The sequence below is a fragment of the Herpailurus yagouaroundi genome, unplaced genomic scaffold (assembly GCF_014898765.1).
Source record: "Herpailurus yagouaroundi ecotype Mexico unplaced genomic scaffold, PumYag 100, whole genome shotgun sequence".
Taxonomy (NCBI): Eukaryota; Metazoa; Chordata; class Mammalia; order Carnivora; family Felidae; genus Herpailurus; species Herpailurus yagouaroundi.
The window spans coordinates 36,086,800-36,104,940 of NW_024412391.1; the positions used below are offsets into that span (position 1 = coordinate 36,086,800).

Sequence of the window (18,141 nt, forward strand, 5' to 3'; positions counted from 1 at the left end):
AAGGAAGAATTACAGTGTACACATTGATTGCAGGACTCAACCCAATGTCAAATGTGCTAAAATGTATTTCTCAGAATTAAGGAATTCTAATGATAGATACCCACACTGTTACAGCTGAGAAAACAGAGACATACAGAGACCAAGAACATGGCCTGGGATCACAGAGAAGGTTGCAGGGCTGGGATCTGTAGCCAGCTTGTTACACCACACTCAGACACCAACAAAGATACTACAGTCACTGGTCAGTGATCTAAGATGATCTACAGAAAGAGCTTGGCCTCACCTCTCTGCAGATGAACACAATGGACAATGTAGTGGAAAGTTAGAATTGAACCTGGCTGTGAATCATCATATACACAAAGTGAATATCAGCCCCTTGCACTTTCTCTTTTCCTTTAGTGAGCTAAACAAACAACCCCAAAGCTGTCAAAAGCTCTCTGTCAATGTATAATAAAACACAAAGAACAAAAACACCTGTGCTCAATATCATGCACTCTAGAAAATAATGGTGAAGAGGCCATATATTTTTATTTAGAAAGACAAAACACTGTCAAAAGAAAAATCGGGATACAAAGTTGGATGGTATAGTTTAATTTATAGTGTATTATTTATTTTTTTTCATTTTTTTAATGTTTATTTATTTTTGAGAGGGAGAGAGGCAGACTGCAAGCAGGGGAGGGGCAGAGAGAGAGGGAGAGACAGCATCTGAAGCAGGCTCCAGGCTCTGAGCTGTCAGCACAGAGACCAAAACAGGGCTCGAACCCACAGACCATGAGATCATGACCTGAGCTGAAGTTGGATGCTTAACCCACAGAGCCACCCAGGCACCCCTACTATATTTTTTTAAATAAGAGAAAAAACTAGCTTCACATATGAAGATCACAGAAAATATACCAAAATCATTATGTTTGATCAATTATGGATGATCTTTTTTTTATATATACTTTTCTGTTTCCTAAAGATTTTATGTTTACACAGAAATAAACTTAAAAAAAAAAAAACAAACCTAGAAGAAAGTGAGTACAGGAACAGTGAAGGGCTTGCCTGGGATCCCATAGTTGAGGGGTCAGGTTAGGACAGGAACAAGCAATAGGACTCTAAGCTGCACGCTCCCTGTGCCTACGATGCCAGCATTTCCCTCTCTCCCAAGCCCCAGACTTGTCAACTCAACATTACTTTCTACCCACAATGAATGCAGTGATCTTTTGTAAAATCAAAAAGACCAAAGTAAGATGCTCCAAAACTACAAAGTACAATTTGTAGTAGATGCTTCTCCTTTTGTGGTATGCTGTCTTGACAGCATTCCTTTAAAATTCAGATTGTGAAGATAAAACAGGGAAAAAGAGATGGGAGAGAAGCCTAATCATGAAAAAAAAAAACCAGGCATGTCAAAATGGGATCAAAACCTGTGCCTTCTGTCAGAGTTAAGACTAATAAATAGGTGCCAGAGTGTAAGTGGGGGGAGGGCTTATTTCCTTCCTTTTCTTCAAATTTGCAATCCTTAGAAATGCCTAAAATGTAGACGTTGTCTAGTATAACTTCTTTGAAGATGCTCCTTGACTATTTTTCTAAGGATGGAATTCTACAAGGGTTTTTATTGCTACTGCTGTTGTTATTGTTTTAGTTCCTCATAATTACTCATTATTTAATGTTCTGGTTTTACTTCCAGCCTTTCTTCCTATTTACTGCAGCTTTTCCTCACTATGGGTTTTCTTTGCTATTATGCAGAATGTAACCTGACTAGCTGTGTCAAGTTATTTCAATTACTCCCCAGGGTTTTTATTGGATATAGGAAAAGTCAGCCTTCTACGCCCTGCATATTTATGGCTACACTTATTTTTCAGAACCAGCGAGGGGGCGGGCGGTGGAGAGAGAGGAAGAAAGGAGAAAGAGAAGAAAGAGTTGAATGGAATATTAAAGACTTTCTTAAAAACTGTGTAGTAAGAATTAAAGAAACAGCTCTTAGTTTCATCTTGATGTTTCTGAACAAGACCTGGAAAATGTCTAGAGATACCTCTACCATGAACCATTGCCAGTGATTATAAAGCATTTTAAGATGTACAATGCCAAAGTCATCTTTAAGTTGGGTACTGATTGCCCAGCAAGCTTCCAGCTAAATCTTTACAATGGGCAAAGGCGATTTGCAGCAAACTCCTACAGCTCCCAGCTTGCCCAGAGGACCTGCGGAGCGGGGCCGCATAGGGACAGGGAAAGGGTCAGTACACCTTGTGGTTGGCTGGGTCCTCACAGAATGTCACCTCACTTCTCAGAGATGCAAAGCGATTCCCAGAGAACAAACGGCAGAGTTATCCCACTCTTGTTGCTTCCTAAAATCTTCTCATTTCCTTGCCATGTAAACTAGTAGACTGGTTTTGAATTTAGGCGCTGGAATTGGTGTGTGACTTAGACAAATAGTTTAATTTCCCTGGCCTGTTTCTGCATCTATATAGAATGTGGGTCATGGTTCAATGCACACAATTGCCAAAGTTGACCCAGGATGTCACTCTGGGTTGTCTAGACAACAAGCTAGCCCCAGTAGGTCGCCTTCACCCTATTTTGCGGAGGGAAAGGCTGCACCCAAAGTCAGTGAGTGATGGGGTTTGGGGAACAAGCCTTGCCTTGTATGTTTGCCCCTTCTCCAATAAAGCCAATTTTTAAACTACATCACATGACATGCAGAATTCATCACAAAACCCAGATGGGGCCCACTTTGCACAGTGGGGATAATAACAGGACATACTTGAACTTCACAGGGCTATTTAAGGTTGAATGGGAAAAACGCAGTGCTTTCTAAATGTCCATCATCATTGCAAACTCCACTTACCACCTGTCCTATTATTTCCTCAGCATTTTAAAAAATCAGTCACTTTTTCAATGTACATTGTTTCTTAAAAAAAAAAAAAAAGTAGATTTGAAAACACAAAAATACATTTAAAAGATGAACGCCCATGATGGGAAAGCCTGTTGCTCACTGAGTGTAAGGACAGAACAAGGGGACATCTGGGGTTGGGTCTCCAGGCCCCTCGAGACAGCAGTGGGCAGGGTCATGGGTGAGGGGCGGCTGGCTGGACCAGGAGAATCTCACAGAAAAAGAGGGCTCTTCCTCTGGGAGGAAAAGGCTGAGCAAGGGATAAGAACGGGAAATGATTGGAGCCTGGTGGACAGCAGGTCTGAGAGTGACTGAGGAGAGCTGGGGCCAGGAACAGAGGAGAAATGGGCAGGACTTCGAGGGAGCCCTGGGGAATGGGTGCATCCTGGCCAGCGGGCCAGGGCTCCCCTTGCAAGGCTGGAGGAAAGTAGGACAAAGGCAGGATTGGGGTGGAGGAAAGTGAGAGCTACAGTGTGGGGCAGTAAGGATGGGTGGGGCAAAGGACGGAAGCTGTGGGGTAGTAGAGTCTGGAAAACAAGCTTTGACTGGTTGAGCTGGGAGCCCTAGAATATTCTAGAAGGTGGAGGAGCAGATGAAGGTTTTCAAAGATGATCACCTCTCAGAGGCTAGACCTATAAATGTGGATGCCAATCAAAATCCATCTGAGAGTCCAGTGAGGCAAACATGGACCCCCAAACTACCTCTCATACCCATGCTGCATGTTCCACGTTTGGAGACCTTGGCATTGGGCCTCAAAGCCTCATGCTCAGTAAAGAGTCAATGAATGCTAGCTTTTATTTCAGCCCTCACTGTCCTCGTCTGATCTCACTGCTCCCATTCACACGTCCAGCAGAGCCAAACTCCTGCCACCTTACACAAGTCCTCTGTTGCTGCCTCTGGTCACCCTTTATTTGGCTTGAAGCTGCTTCAAGTGGAACTTACCAGTGCAATAGTGAGCATGAGCCCCGAGGGAACCATATTTGTACTCTAGCACTGAGCTCAGCCTCTGCTGCACGTAGTAGGGAAAAGTCAAGCCAACACACTTTTTTCTTATAAACTCGAATAACTCTCAGGAGTTACATTTAGCCTTTGAAGAGAAGAAAAGCACACACAGTAATCCTTTGCCAACCTGAATACCTCCACAGTGGGCAAAAGCCATGATTGGCAAGATTATACTTCATTTTTAAAATAAAAGGTAGAAGAAAAACAAATGTTAAAGGAGTATTCAACATGTGTTTTTAAGTAAATAAAAATTCACAAGTCATCCACTTCTAAAATAAACAAGACTCATATGCTTTAAAAGACACACAGATCCCAGCCCCTGAGCCCCCATGGCCACAGCACACAGCCTACAGAGGTGGGCACTCTGACCTACCCGTTCCTGGGCCACGCGTAGCATCTCCACAGTTTCCCAAGGAGACTTTACTAGCCTGGAATGTCTTTTGTCACTGGTAGCCTTCCTCACTTTGATTCTGCAGGTTTAGCAAAACCTTAGTGTAAACCCCTATTTGGGGTCATTTTGTTTTCAGAAAGTCAAAAGTGCTTACAGGAATTCTGTTTTCCAGGCCTGATCTCCCACACAGTGTGAGGCCACCCCTCTCTGTGCACGCATGTGCTCCCCCACACGCCAGAAGTGGGAGCAGGGGACCAGCTGGAAGTATATAGATAAGAAACTTGGAGCATTTTTTAAAAATTTTTTTAACGTTTTTATTTATTTTTGAAAGACAGAGAGACAGAGAACGAGCAGGGGAGGAACAGAGAGAGAGGGAAACACAGAATCTGAAGCAGGCTCCAGGCTCTGAGCTGTCAGCACAGAGCCCCCACGCGGGGCTCAAACCCACGAACCGTGAGATCATGACCTGAGCCGAAGTCAGTTGCTTAACCAATTGAGCCACCCAGGCTCCCCGAAACTTGGAGAATTTTAACATGCTGCCACAGAGCATGTGTCACAGCCTTACCTACCTGACCCCACTTCAATCCTTTTGCTGCAAACCGGATTTGAGCTTGAACTCCACTGCCCCTCCCCCACTCCAAGAACTTGCTGGTTCCCTTCTTTCAGCTTGCATTAAACCATCTAGAGAATGGGAGAGAATCTGGCAGACCAGAGAAACTAGGGTAAAGGGGCAAAATTCAAGGCAGCGTATGAAATTTATATTCAGGCCATCTACATGGTAAGGTGCTGGGAAGGCTAAGCGGGAGGTGGCGGGAAGCAGAGGGGTGAGGAGCAGAAGCAGAGGGAGGGGAGAGGGAGGAAGAAGAGAGCAGGGTACTACGTGTCCATGACGGCCATGAGCTCAGCTCCGTGCTCCCTCCTGATGACCGCTCAACTGTTTCTTCTACAAATCACTGCTCTGAGATGAACCCCACAAGATTACCGGCAAAGCAAATCACCTCATTCATGCACCGCAGCACAGTACAACTCATTCCTGTTGCTCTCCAGTGAAAAGTGAGGGGAGAGGCGAACCCTAAACTCATCTCCATGCTGATATTAAGTCTGCTGGTGTTTTTGAGCACCAGCTGCTGTAATAGGCACAAAGGATACATTAATGGATGCATGACCACATTCAGGTCCTGACCTCTCACTGGCTGGCTCCATAGCCTCCGTGAGTCCCTCCCTGTTCTGAGCCTCAGTTTCCCTCTGTGTAAAATAAAGGGCTTTAACCAGATAATCTGAACTTCCATCCAAGCTCCATGACTCTGAAATTCTAAATCAGACTGTTTTAGACCAGCAATCTTCAGGGTCACTCCATGGTTAAGTGTTTTGTTTTTAATCTGATTTGTTGCTCATATTTAAAACTCGAGAGCTCTTGGATAAAAATCCCATTTTTATCTATCTCTGAAAATCAGCAGTTCTGGCAACACAGCCACACCCCTGCCTGGCAACGATTGGTTGGAGCTGAGTAGTGGCCTGCCCTTCAGGTGGACTATGGGCTTAGCTACCTGGCCCTTGTGGCCATTTGAGGCTTCGGACCCCCTCCCAAGTCTTAAGTGGCCAGGGACTGTGCAAGTAAAAGTAGGACTTCAATGTACAGCAAGTCAAAAGTGGGAAGAGCTCCTACAAGGTGACCAGGCCCGGGGTGAGAAGCAGAAGGAGAGAAGACGCTTCTGGGGGATGTTCTAATAAGAGTGAACATGAGAGAACCATCCATCCTGCTGTTAGACTTGCAGAGATTTGCCAGAAAGCAGCTTGCTTCCTCAACAAGCAAGAGAACTGTCGAAGGAGCTTGCCTTGGACACAGAAACACCACCATTCAGGCCTTGTTCCAAGCCAGAAAGAATACATCGATGTCTTTTCAGGCCCTGGCCAGCTAATCGTGTGTTCTACCTGGGGAATACCATCTAGGAGGGACCATTGGTCAGGGCATGATTCCCCAGGAGCATCCATTAGCAGGATGGGTGGATTTAGCTGGAGAGGTTTGGAGGTTGCTGTTGTTATTACTACTTTTATAGATTTTAGCTGATATTAAGTACTGCAGGCTTAGTTCAGACTGCTTTAACAACAACAACAACAAACATAGACTATCTTATAAATGACAGAAACTTATTTCTCACAGTTTTAGAGTCTGGAAGTTCAAGATCAGAGTGCTAGCAGGGGGAGTTCTGGGTGAGAGCCCCCTCCCAGGTTGCAAACTGCTCACTTCTCCCTGTATCCTCTTGTGACATGGCAGAAAGAAAGCACCCTAGCTTTCTGCCTCTTCTTAAAGGGCACAGATTTGATTCATGAGAACTCCATCCTTTGGAGCTAATTACTTCTCAAAAGTCCCACCTCCAAATACCATGATGATGGGAATTAAGTTCCAACGTATGAATTTTGGAGGGACACAAATATTTAGTTCATAAAATGTACCTTCTCTCACCCAGACACTATGCTAAGTACTTTGCATACTTTATCCCCATTTAATCCACAAAGCAACCCTATTTTAAACAGGTGAGGAATCTGGGGCTTAGATAAGTTTAATAACTCACCCAAAGTCCATTAGCTCATCAGTGGTAGAGTGGCTCATCGTACAAGCCATGTCAGAGAGTGTCTATGTCTGCTCCCAACCATGCCATGCTGTCCCTCTTTCAGATTCTGGCTTCTAAAGCCACTATCTTCACTTCACTGTCACACTGTCAAGATGACCCATACCTGCCCAGAGGCAGCTGAACATCAGAATTAGATACCTTGACCCAGCACTCTGTTAGCCTTCCCTCTTTATCAAAAGTGGTCCTCTCAGAAAGGGAGAGGCAAGAAAAAAAAGTAAAAGAAGGATGAAGAAACAAACTAGAAATGAGTATTAATCCAGGTAGAGCTGAATTCAGTTACACATACAAGAACGTATTATTTTTATTATCACTTCCCCCCGCCATGATCTCTATTCTCTAACAAAACAGATTTTGTGGCTTTAACTAGCCGTCTGAGCACTTGCTATTGTATTCTTGACAAAAATGCACAACATGAATTTAATTAGGAGGAAACATAAGACAAACCCAAATTGAAGGGCATTCTATAAAATAATTGGTCAGTACCCTTCCAAAGTGTCAAGGTCATAAAACTTCGAAGAATTAACCCAGGTTAAAGGAGACTGGGCTGACATAAAACTAAATACAATATGTGATCCTGAGTTGGAATGACCCAGAAAGTGTTGGATCTGAGTTGGACTGACCCATGAGTGGGACAATCAGTGAAATTTAAATAGGTCTATAGATTTGACAACAGTATTGAATTTCCTGATCTTGATAACTGTACCATGACTGTGAAAGATGTTCACTTTCAGGGAGTTTGGATAAAAGATATGTGCAAATGCTTTGTTCTATTTTTGCAACTTTTGTAAACTATTTCAACCTTTGAAAATTATGTTAACTTCTTGGAAATGATTTTAAAATGGAAATTTTAAAACAATTTTTTAAAAGCCACAGAGCACAGGAGAGAAGCAAAGAAATTATCTTGCCAAGCAGAAGTAGGCCCTCAGTAAGTATTTAGTAAACCCAAACACTGGGTCAAGTTTTTAATCTCAACCCAGAATGTTGGGAGGCAATGAGAGAAATTATTTATAACAAAACAACTGGGATGTTTCTATTTGGGAGCCATGATGCAGTGTGCTCACAGCAAAAAAAAAAAAAAAAAAGCCAGGTTTTAATACCAGTTTTTGAGTTGCTTGATCTAAAAGGTAAATTCAGATATGCTCAATGCCTGCAAGGTATCAAAACTTCCTATTTATCCTAAGGACCAAATGTATCTCCAAGATACACTGTTTGATTTTAATAGAAACTTTTGAGTTAAAAACATTTCAATTTGATACATTTTGTATAGAGGGGCAATTTCCCTCCTTATATTAGGAGGATTTATTCCCATTTTTAATATTTTCAAGGCTTTCAATCTCAAAGAATCATTAAACAGTGGAGACATTCTGATCCAAGTGGAACTATTTCTTAGCACTTATCTATGCAGCCCTGCCTGGCTTCTCCTTGTTCCATGCAACTCATCTAGATAGAAGCAGGGCACCTGACAATGATTATAACGTGAAGAGAATGAGTTTTCATTTCTTCTGTTAGGTCAAGATTTCCATCCTGTACCTCTTGAATCTGCCCACCTACAGAAGGCAAATTCAGAAGCAAATATCTTCTACTTTTTTTATGTAATTGTCAATGGCAAAGGTTGCTGAAGTCCTAGGGGGTCTCCTTTCAATAGATCCCCCCTTTTTTAAATGTTTAAACATTTATTTTTGAGAGAGAGTGTGCACATGGGGGAGGGGCAGCAAGAAAGAGAGAGGGAGAGAGAGAATCCCAAGCAGGCTCTGTGCTGTCAGCACAGAGCCCAACATGGGGCTCAAAACCATGAACTGTGAGATCATGACCTGAAATCAAGAGTCAGACTAAGCCACCCAGGGGCCCCTCAGTAGATCTCTTTCGTTTAGGGTTTGAGATAAAGGACATTGTGGGGAAAGCTCCCTGCTACTTGTGTTGACAGCTTAAATGAATTTGCCATGTTTTTTTATCAGCTCCAAAGCATGCTGGGATGTGCCTTTTACCTTTGGTCTTCTCTTACTTCCCATCCTCTCATTTTCCACTTGATTTTTCCCCCACTACTCCCTCTGTTTCCTCTCCGATATTGTAATAGGTGCTAGAAATAGAAAGATGGACAAGACAAAGCCCCTGCCTTCAAGGAGATCATAACTACACGGAAAAGAGAGACAAATAAGGAGACAATCAGTGTTCTTCTGAAATGACACTAAAATAGAGGTAGGTTGAGGTCTCTGGAGGTAAGAGATATTTACCTCTGCCTGGAGAAGGAGAGGAAAACTTCACAGAGAAGGTACGTTTGAGCAGACTTCCCTGCAGGAAAAAAAAAAAAAATAGGAATCCAAAAAGCAGAGGGAGATGGTAACTCAGTGCAAAGAGGCTCCAAGGGCAAAATATCTTTGAGAAAGAGGAAGAGAGAAGTTCAGCGTGGCTGAGGGATGCTTGTGAAGCTGTGTCAAGTTATGAGACTATGAGGGAGATCAGAGCCATTCTGGGAAGGCTATTATATTCTTTTAAAAAATATATGTTTTGGGGAATCATTTATCTGCTTGTCACAGAAATTCAGAACCACACTTGTGAATTTGAAAGCATTTTCAGTAGTAGAAACACCAGCAAAAACTGTCACAACAATTATTAAGTGCCTACTATTTTGAGCTCAAGGTCAATGTATTAGTCTGAATGTTTCTACTTATTGCAAGCAACATTTTTAGAGAAAAGGAATTTAAATTTCTTATGGCTGATTTTTTAACTGGATGTATATACATCATACTCTTCAAAATGCTTCCTCAGTTATAAAAATACGAGCAAAATCTGCATTATTTAAAATCTAATGAAAGTTAAAAAACATTATTAGATTTACTTTATGTCTGTGTATGATGGCACATTTTCCATGAACATTTTATACTCTCTATAACGCTTCTTAGGTTTCTGGTTCTGAGTACAATAGAGTAAGTATGCTCCACCCAGCCTGCCCCCCTGAAAGCTGCTATAAAGCCTTGTCAGAAAGTATGGAGCAGGTGCTAGAAGACTCTGAAAAGTAAATAGTAGCAGGTCGATTGAAGAAGAAGACCAGAATGAGTACCACCAAACCAGCAGTGAGATTAGCATTTTATTGTCTTCTGATATCTCCCGACCTAGTCTCAAGGCTCCCCAAAACCCAGACATGGACAGAGGCACAGAGAAAAAAACCTTCAGTTCTCACTCAGGAAGTGGGAAAGGGGTCTCCTAGCAGCGACAGGGTCTCATAGAAGAATGAATAATATAATTCACATATTCTCATATAGGAACTAAAATGATCTAGTTCAATCATTACTAATGTGTATTGTTAAATTGACATCTGAAATGGATTACCGCTTACTAGCTGTAGGACCTTGAGCAAGTCTCTTTCTGCCCCTGGGCCTCATCTGGAAAGTGGGCTGCCTGATCACATGCTCTTGGAGGTCCCACCTGGCACTGATGCCCCAAGACTTCACACATGACCTTTAAGGAGCATCAAGAGGCAGAGTTATGAAGCTAATGATATTCTAGCTTGAGGGCCTCCCAAGCTTGGCGACCATATGAATTTGTAAAATTTTCCAACTTAAGATATCTAACCACAATTGGTTCAGACCCTTCTTTCTTCCCACCTTGGCTTCCCTTTATGTCAGGTCTCATTTTTCTGTTTTGTGTCCTTTTCCTTAAAGAGGATTCTTTATAATTTCTTCAAATTATATAAGCTTTAGAACTTGAAACCTGGATCTTCACTTGTCCTATTCAGACAGTTATAGCAAAATGGCCTTAAACTTGGGATTTCTTTCTGCATCATGTATAAAAAAGCATCAAATATTTTATCGGAAATTAATTAACAAGTTATTGTCTTCGAACATCAAGAAAGGAAACACCTAGTTTTCTTTTAGTGCACAGCTTAACACTTCTTCAGGGCTTCTCTGAATCCTCACACTTTATGTTCATTATTTGCCTCAGAACTATAAACTTCATAAAAATAGGGACTGTATCTGTTCTACTTACTGATGTGTCCCCAACATCTATTGCAATGCCTGGCACACAGGAAGTAGTCCATAAGTGTTATCAAATTAATGCATTAATTTCTGAAGACCTGTTATATTTAAATATACTTCATCTTTTCCCATGAAGAATTTGAGACAGAGCACTTCTGTTCTGGGCCAGGCACAGAAAGTTACAAGCTCATTTAGAAGACCATGAAAAGCATCTTACCAGTTGATCTGAATGCCCAGAATATGAAGGAATTGCTGCTATGGTCAACACTGATCCAGCAGTGGAAATGTACACTGAAATTTATTTATGGGAGAACAACCAATGCTGAGATTATGTGAAACCCTTCTTCTCTCCTTGCAGTGCACAATTCCTCATTTAAAATGCAATGAATGAGGGGTTCCTGGGTGGTTCAGTCGGTTAAGCTTCTGACTCTTGATTTCAGTTCAATTCAGCTCAATGTGAGTCATGATCTCACAATTTGTGCAGAGCCTGCTTGGGATTCTCTCTCTCTCTCTCTCTCTCTCTCTCTCTCTCTCAAAATAAATAAATGTTAAGAAAAAAGGCACTAAATGAGCCGGAATTCAGATTCTGATGGCCAAAAAAGACCCCCTTCTTCCTTTAATTGGGGAAATAATTCCTTTAATTCTCCATTGGACCACTTCAATGAATAAATAAAATGTCCCTATTTCATAGTCACACCTTTTCCATTTCTCTGAACTATAATTGTAGAGACCAGACTATGGATCTCTTAAGGGTAGTTACAGTTCTTCAAATGTCCCCCTTGTTTTGCCACATCCCACAGGCTAGGGGCTGTCTTTCTTTCCTGCTCACATCTTCCAGTTCCAAATGCTTCAGTATTTTCTACAACAGCAGCAGTAAAATCAGCAGCTGAGAAGAAGTCTATATACAAGAGGAGGAAGACAAGAGGGCTTGGGAGGGAGAGAGACAGCAAATGTTGATGGGGCTTAAAAAAAGGGAGCAGGACAACAGGAAATGGGAATTAAGAAGACAGAGTGATGTGGAAATTACCTAATTACATAATTTCATAAAACTGAGATTCCCAAAAGGAAATATAAATCATGGAAGGCACAACAACTCTGGAAACAGAAAATTCTGTGCTCATATTATAAATATTCAGCAGAAAAAAAAACCCTTAACATTTGAGTAAAGAAGAGTAGGCATGTTCTCTCCCCTTGAGTGGAAGTTTGTGATTGTTGTTTTGAAATTCGCCACACCCAGTTGCAATTGGCCTGCCATCCTTGTCCTGAGCAGCAAAGGGATGTGGGTGGTGTGGGCACTGGGAGGGGGCAGCCCATGTGGCAAGCCATGACAGGTCATCATTTTCATTTCCCTCCAGCTCTGTGGGTGCTCAGCACCTCAAATTCCCAGCTGCAGTCTGGATAATGAGGAAAATTATTGGCCTGAACTGGTCCTTTAATTTTTTTTCCCACTCATGGCTTGAGCTTTCATTAGTTTTCATTTCTCATTAAAAGAAAAATCAAAGAGTGAGAATTAAACACCTCTTGATTGTTATCCTATTGAAAATGGGAAGTTGAGAGTCATGGGGCTGGAACTGAATGAAAGGCCAGCCAATGAGATGAGTGAGACACCATGGGATATGTCAGCAGGCAATGGCTGCCCTCCTTCTCTTTCCTCTTGAGAACGATGGGAACCCTCTAACACCCAGAAAGTCTTTGAGTCTGTACATTTAGGACTCAGTGTTGTAAAATCTGGCACATTCTCGTTGGGTTTGGATGGGCATTAAAACTTTCACCAGCACTCAGTTATGTGTTTACCCCCTTTAAATGCTGCTCCTCAGACATAGAGTCTGCATCCAACCCATTTGTCAACTCCCTACTGTATGTCAGGCACATGGTAGGTGTTCAGCAAACCAATGGAGAGGGTGAATGGATGCATGCATGCAGAGATGAATTGACTGCTCTTAATTTCTATGTTTGTGTTCATGTCAAATGTACCCTGCCTCACTAACATAAAGGGAATAAAAAAACAGTATGACAGTTCCTCAAAAAAAAAATTAAGCATAGCATTGCCATATGGTCCAGCAATTTATTTTTTTTTATTTTTTTTTCAACGTTTATTTATTTTTGGGACAGAGAGAGACAGAGCATGAACAGGGGAGGGGCAGAGAGAGAGGGAGACACAGAATCGGAAACAGGCTCCAGGCTCTGAGCCATCAGCCCAGAGCCTGACGCGGGGCTCGAACTCACGGACCGCGAGATCGTGACCTGGCTGAAGTTGGACGCTTAACTGACAGCGCCACCCAGGCATCCCAAGCAATTTAAATTAGGTATATACCTAAAAGAATTGAAAGCAGGGACCTAAACAGATACTTGCACACCAATGTTCATAGCAGCATCATTCACAATAGTCAAAAGGTAGAAACAAACCAAGGGCCTATCAACAGATGAATGTATAGATCCATACAATGGAAACTTATTCAGCCTTTAAAAAAGTGGATATACTAACACATGTTACAAATGAACTATGAAAACATTATGGTAAATGGAATAAGCCAGGCACAAAAAGACAAATATATTATGATTCCACCTATATGAGGGACCTAGTTATTCCTTAATGAGTATAAGTCTTCAATTTGGGATGCTGGAAAAGTTCTGGAGATGGATAATGCTGATGGTTGCATAATAATGTGAATGTACTTAAAGCCACTTGGATGCTCAAAAAAGTTAAAATGGTGAAGTTTATGGGTGGTATATTTAACACAAAAAAAAAGGAAATAAAGCAACATCCATTTAATGTGCTGACATTCCTGAGTCAACCAAGGGAACATCAGCACTGCCCATATAGCTTGATTGTACTGCACTTGAAGAAGAGGCAGTCACTTTGTGGTCACACTGATTCAGGGAAACACGGGCCATCATGGCCTTCATGGCTGTGCACTCCCCTTTTCTCTTTGAAGATCTCTAAGAACACTCACTGACTCTGTCATAAGATGCACCTGTCCCCAGGCTTCTAAGGCTGGAAATTGTAGGAGAATCTTCCTCGTCCCTTGTCACCCAGCTGATGATTACTCGTTACTGCTGGCCAGCCTCCAAGGGACAAACTAGCAATAAACCTATATGGGTTCACTCTTTCTAGACTCCCAGCCTAAAGGAGCAGTGCCAGAGCTCAGCATTACAGACAGAAGGGACTGGGTTTAAGCAGCTCTCCATATTATTAGTTGTGTGGCTTTAGGCAAGTCACTTAAGTAAGCCTCACTTTTCTCATCTATAAAATGGGAATACTACTATACCTACCTCACACAGTTGTGCCAAGGTGTAAATGAACTAATAATATAAGTACCTAACAGTGTGTCCACAATAAAATGAGTATCCAATAAATACAATTTTCACATAAGAGATACATTACAGGTGGTAGCAAGGAGAGGGGGAGGGTGGTCATTCATCGCAGGAGTTTACATATATCAGCTGTACAATCTGAACCTTGAACAGACCAGCCAGCCAGGAGGAGCCTCAGGAGTGAGCAGGGATCCCAGCAGGTGATTAACTGGGGCTTTCTAAGGAGATGGCTAGTTCTCAAAGAATCCTTTTTTACTTCTTCTCATCCCTCACCTAACGATCTTTGGAGTAGTTTCTCTTTGGTGATAGATGTATATCATGTTCTCACATCTACTAGAAAGCTTACTCATTCATGCTTAGGAAATATCTTGAGACTTGGAAATCCAAAGAATTTAGGATCATGTTGATATAATGCCACATAAACAGAAAACTCTTTAAGGAGAATGAAGCTTTCCCATCTGTGTGATGGTGCAGACAATGTCTGGTTGCACAGTGATGCTTCTTCCATGATTTCAGTCAATCAGACTATCATCCCAATTGTGTTGAATTGAGCTCACTACCTTTAATTATTGTCTTTTAATTATTCAGGTGCATCTTCCCAAAACCTGGACAGATTTATAGAAAGGTAAGTGAAAGTGGGATATAAGAAGTTGTTTTTAGATTGGGTTTCTGATTTAAAAACAAAGAATGAAAACCCTCTGTGGCTACACTGTAATCACTTGTACTGAGTACCAGTACCTTACTAGCCACTCCCAAACATTGGGACATTATCACTTCTTGGACCCGTGGGCATAGGAAGTGATTAATTTGCATATGTTCTTTAAGAAGAATCATAAAAAACGCATACAAAGGGGATCAAATTTAGGTCTGGCCAAAGTTGCTGAACAAAAGACCAAAAAAATGTATTTCATTTTCTTGCTTTATGTGCTCATTTTGAGCTTAAAATTCAGAAGCAAGGCCCTGGGTTCCCAGAGAGAAAGCTTGAGAAAACCTTGAATTTGAAGTTCAATACACAGATGTTGGGATGTCCTACAAATCTGGACAGAAGTAGCCAAGTAACACTTGATGAAAAACGCTGGGAAAGGTCCTAAAAAGATGGCATCACGTGTGCCTCCTGGAGAGTTCAATCCACTCTTCTCAATTCTGTTTACTTCTGTGGCCTTTCCCTAATGGGGAAGTGGGTTACAGATTATACACAAGAAGAGGGAAAGAGAATGGTGGTACTGGAATGAAAGAAAAATAGCAAAATGTTATCCAAAAGGGGGGCCACGCCAAGATCCTTTCACAGATCCAAGCTGTGACATCAGTTCCAAAGCACGGCTTCTGAGTGTTTGCCATTCATATCCCATCTATGTTTCTCAGTTTGTCCAGAGACCCACTGTTGGATCATCCAGCCATCATTATATATGCCATGATTGGAAACGATGTCTGCAATGGGTGAGTTATGGAGAAAAAAAGTTTTAAATTCTTGGACTCTGGATTCCTTGTCCTCCACTGCACTCCACTGCGTCCCAGTACCTGCAGTTGAGTTGAATTTCTCTGTCTTAGCAAGTCCCAGACATATGTGAAATCAACGGAACCAACCTGTAAAGCTGAAAGGCCCTTTTAAAAAGATCTGATCCATTAATTCTCTGTTCCAACTCACAACAAATGGGTATGTCATGCTACAAGTTCTCAATTGTAGCACAAGATAGATGCTGCTACTAGCCAAGAATCCAAACTGAATATAACGGCCTTTTAAATAAAATAAGGCTGAATTTCTGCTACCCCATAAGAATAGCTTCCTCACTTATATTCTGATATAGGTACTCATGGCAGAGACAGCATAGGCTTAGAGCATTTGCAAAAGGACTGTGTATCATTTATGGCCAATTTTATGTATGCCCATGGCCCACAGTAAGAAAGCAGTTTTGCTAAACTGCTAATATCAGTAGTGATTTCAAAGTGTTGAATGCCTTAGTTCCCCCACACCATTTTGGAAGGTTTTTCAAAAATTGTGTGTACCCCTAAGAATATGCTGCACATGTGAATGCCATCTGTCCTGTGATTGTGGCCAAAAAGAAAAAAAAAAAAAGGTGAGATCAGATCTAGAACAACTCTCCAGTAGCCACCCACCCACCCACCATTTTAGAAAACAGAAAAGCAGAGCCAAGAGACATTATGTGACTTGCTTGATTAATTGATTAATGGCAGAGCTGGCCTCCAAGCCAAGTGGTACTAGAAATAGGTCATTCTACTCACTGCCCACCCTTTGCTTTCACTCACCAAGCTTTCTAAGTCTGTGTTAAAGACCCAGTTCAATGTTATGAAAATGTGTTTGCCCTCACCAATAACTCCACAAGTTGTGAGAGCCCTGGAACTCTCACAGTGAAGGAGCTGTAAACTTAATTAGTGAAGTGAGTTCAGGCCAAAAGATACCATGCTGTCCTGCAAAGATATTGAGTGCCAGACCCTGCTTTGGCACACCTTGGGCTGGTTTACCACCCTCCCCAGAACCCCAAGACTCCCAAAGCAACACACTGGGGACCAAAGTCCCAACCTCTGCGATGAGCCACATGGAACTCTCTGGTAAATAGCAAACACTCACAAAAGTTTCCATGAGCCAAGAGCTGCACCACTCTATATTATCTCATCCCCACAGCAGCCTTAAGACAAAAGTATGATTGTCCCCAATTTACAGATGAGGAAACAGTTTCAGCAAGGTGAAGGAACTCACTAATACTGAATGAGTAGCAAGTTTGAGATGCAGACCAGGTTCTCTGACTCAGTTCTGTGCTCTTTCCACAATCCACACTTGCCTTATTTGCTTTCTTTGAGACAGTCGCTTTTTGAAAAGTATGTATTAACGACCTATGATGTGCCAAATGCTGTGCCAGGCTCTGGGGCGTTATGGCAAACAGGCCACAGTGCCTGACCACAAGGAGCTTCTAGAAGGAGAAGCACTGAGCTTCAGGAACCCCAGTCCCATCACCAAACAGACTGAACCCATGTCAGACCAGCCAGTGCCCTGCTAGCCTCTGGATCATATTCCCCTGGGGGGGGGGGGGGGGGGGGGGAGGAGCAAACCAGTGATACTGAGTAAAGAACACCTGCGGAAAGCGGCTTTGACTCCAAGAGTCCAAACCCCTGAAACTGCACTTTTGCAACAGAACCTGCTTACTCAGAGGCCCTTCCAGCCCAGTCCTGCTTTTCCTTTTCCAAAGAGCCAAAGGGCAAGGCAGACATCAGCCAGAGACCTGTGCCAGCCGCTCCCCCCGCCAGGGATCTGGGCAGAGAAGCAGCAAGCATTTGGGTGAAAGAACAGTGTTGGCAGTGTGGGATGTCCCTGTGGTGCCCACTTTGCAATGTCCTGTGGTGGGGTGAGAAAAATAAAGGCAGATGGCAGCTCTACCTCCCCATCTGCCAGAACGTCAAGGTGGAGTAGACAACCCAAAATGAGCAAAGCAATTTCATAGAAAGCTCAAGCTAGCAATGAGTTGCACAAGAAGTCCGTCCTGGAACAAGTTTGGGGATATTTGCTCGACTTTTCTCTTTTCCTTCCTTCTTTTTTTTTTTTTTTTTTTTACATGAGGATGCTAGCTAGCATGTACTGAAATAATGTAGCTGTGTGCTTCTTTCTCAATTCACTCAACTCATGCAGTTACTCAAAGGATTGGAAGACAGCTTTTAGTATCTGGGATTTAAGAAGAAAGGTAACATAGACACATCCAGCTTTCTCATTGTGATTGTAGTCAATTTGGCCAAAGCTAACCCAGCTTCCCCTGGCCTTTCCTGTCACTGCCCTTAAAAGCTATGGAAGGTCCATGATACAGAAGGAGAAAAATTCCTGGAAACAGGGAAGATGTGGGTGAGCTACAGCAGCAGAACCTTGCAGGGGCAGCATGGGAAATGGGAATGTCCTTAAGGGCCTCACATCATAAACCCTTCCTCCGCCCCCATCCCAACATGACATCCCTG

General features: G+C 42.4%; 1 protein-coding gene across 3 annotated transcripts in view; it reads left to right on the top strand.

Annotated features, from left to right (window-relative positions):
- Window positions 1-18,141, top strand: part of AOAH (acyloxyacyl hydrolase) — a 168,582-nt gene that overhangs the window by 119,944 nt on the left and 30,497 nt on the right. For all 3 annotated transcript variants that reach the window (XM_040472239.1, XM_040472238.1, XM_040472240.1), the window contains exons 15-16: window positions 14,773-14,809; window positions 15,547-15,621. In XM_040472239.1, coding sequence (XP_040328173.1) covers window positions 14,773-14,809; window positions 15,547-15,621 — 112 coding nt within the window. The remainder of the gene's footprint in view (window positions 1-14,772; window positions 14,810-15,546; window positions 15,622-18,141) is intronic.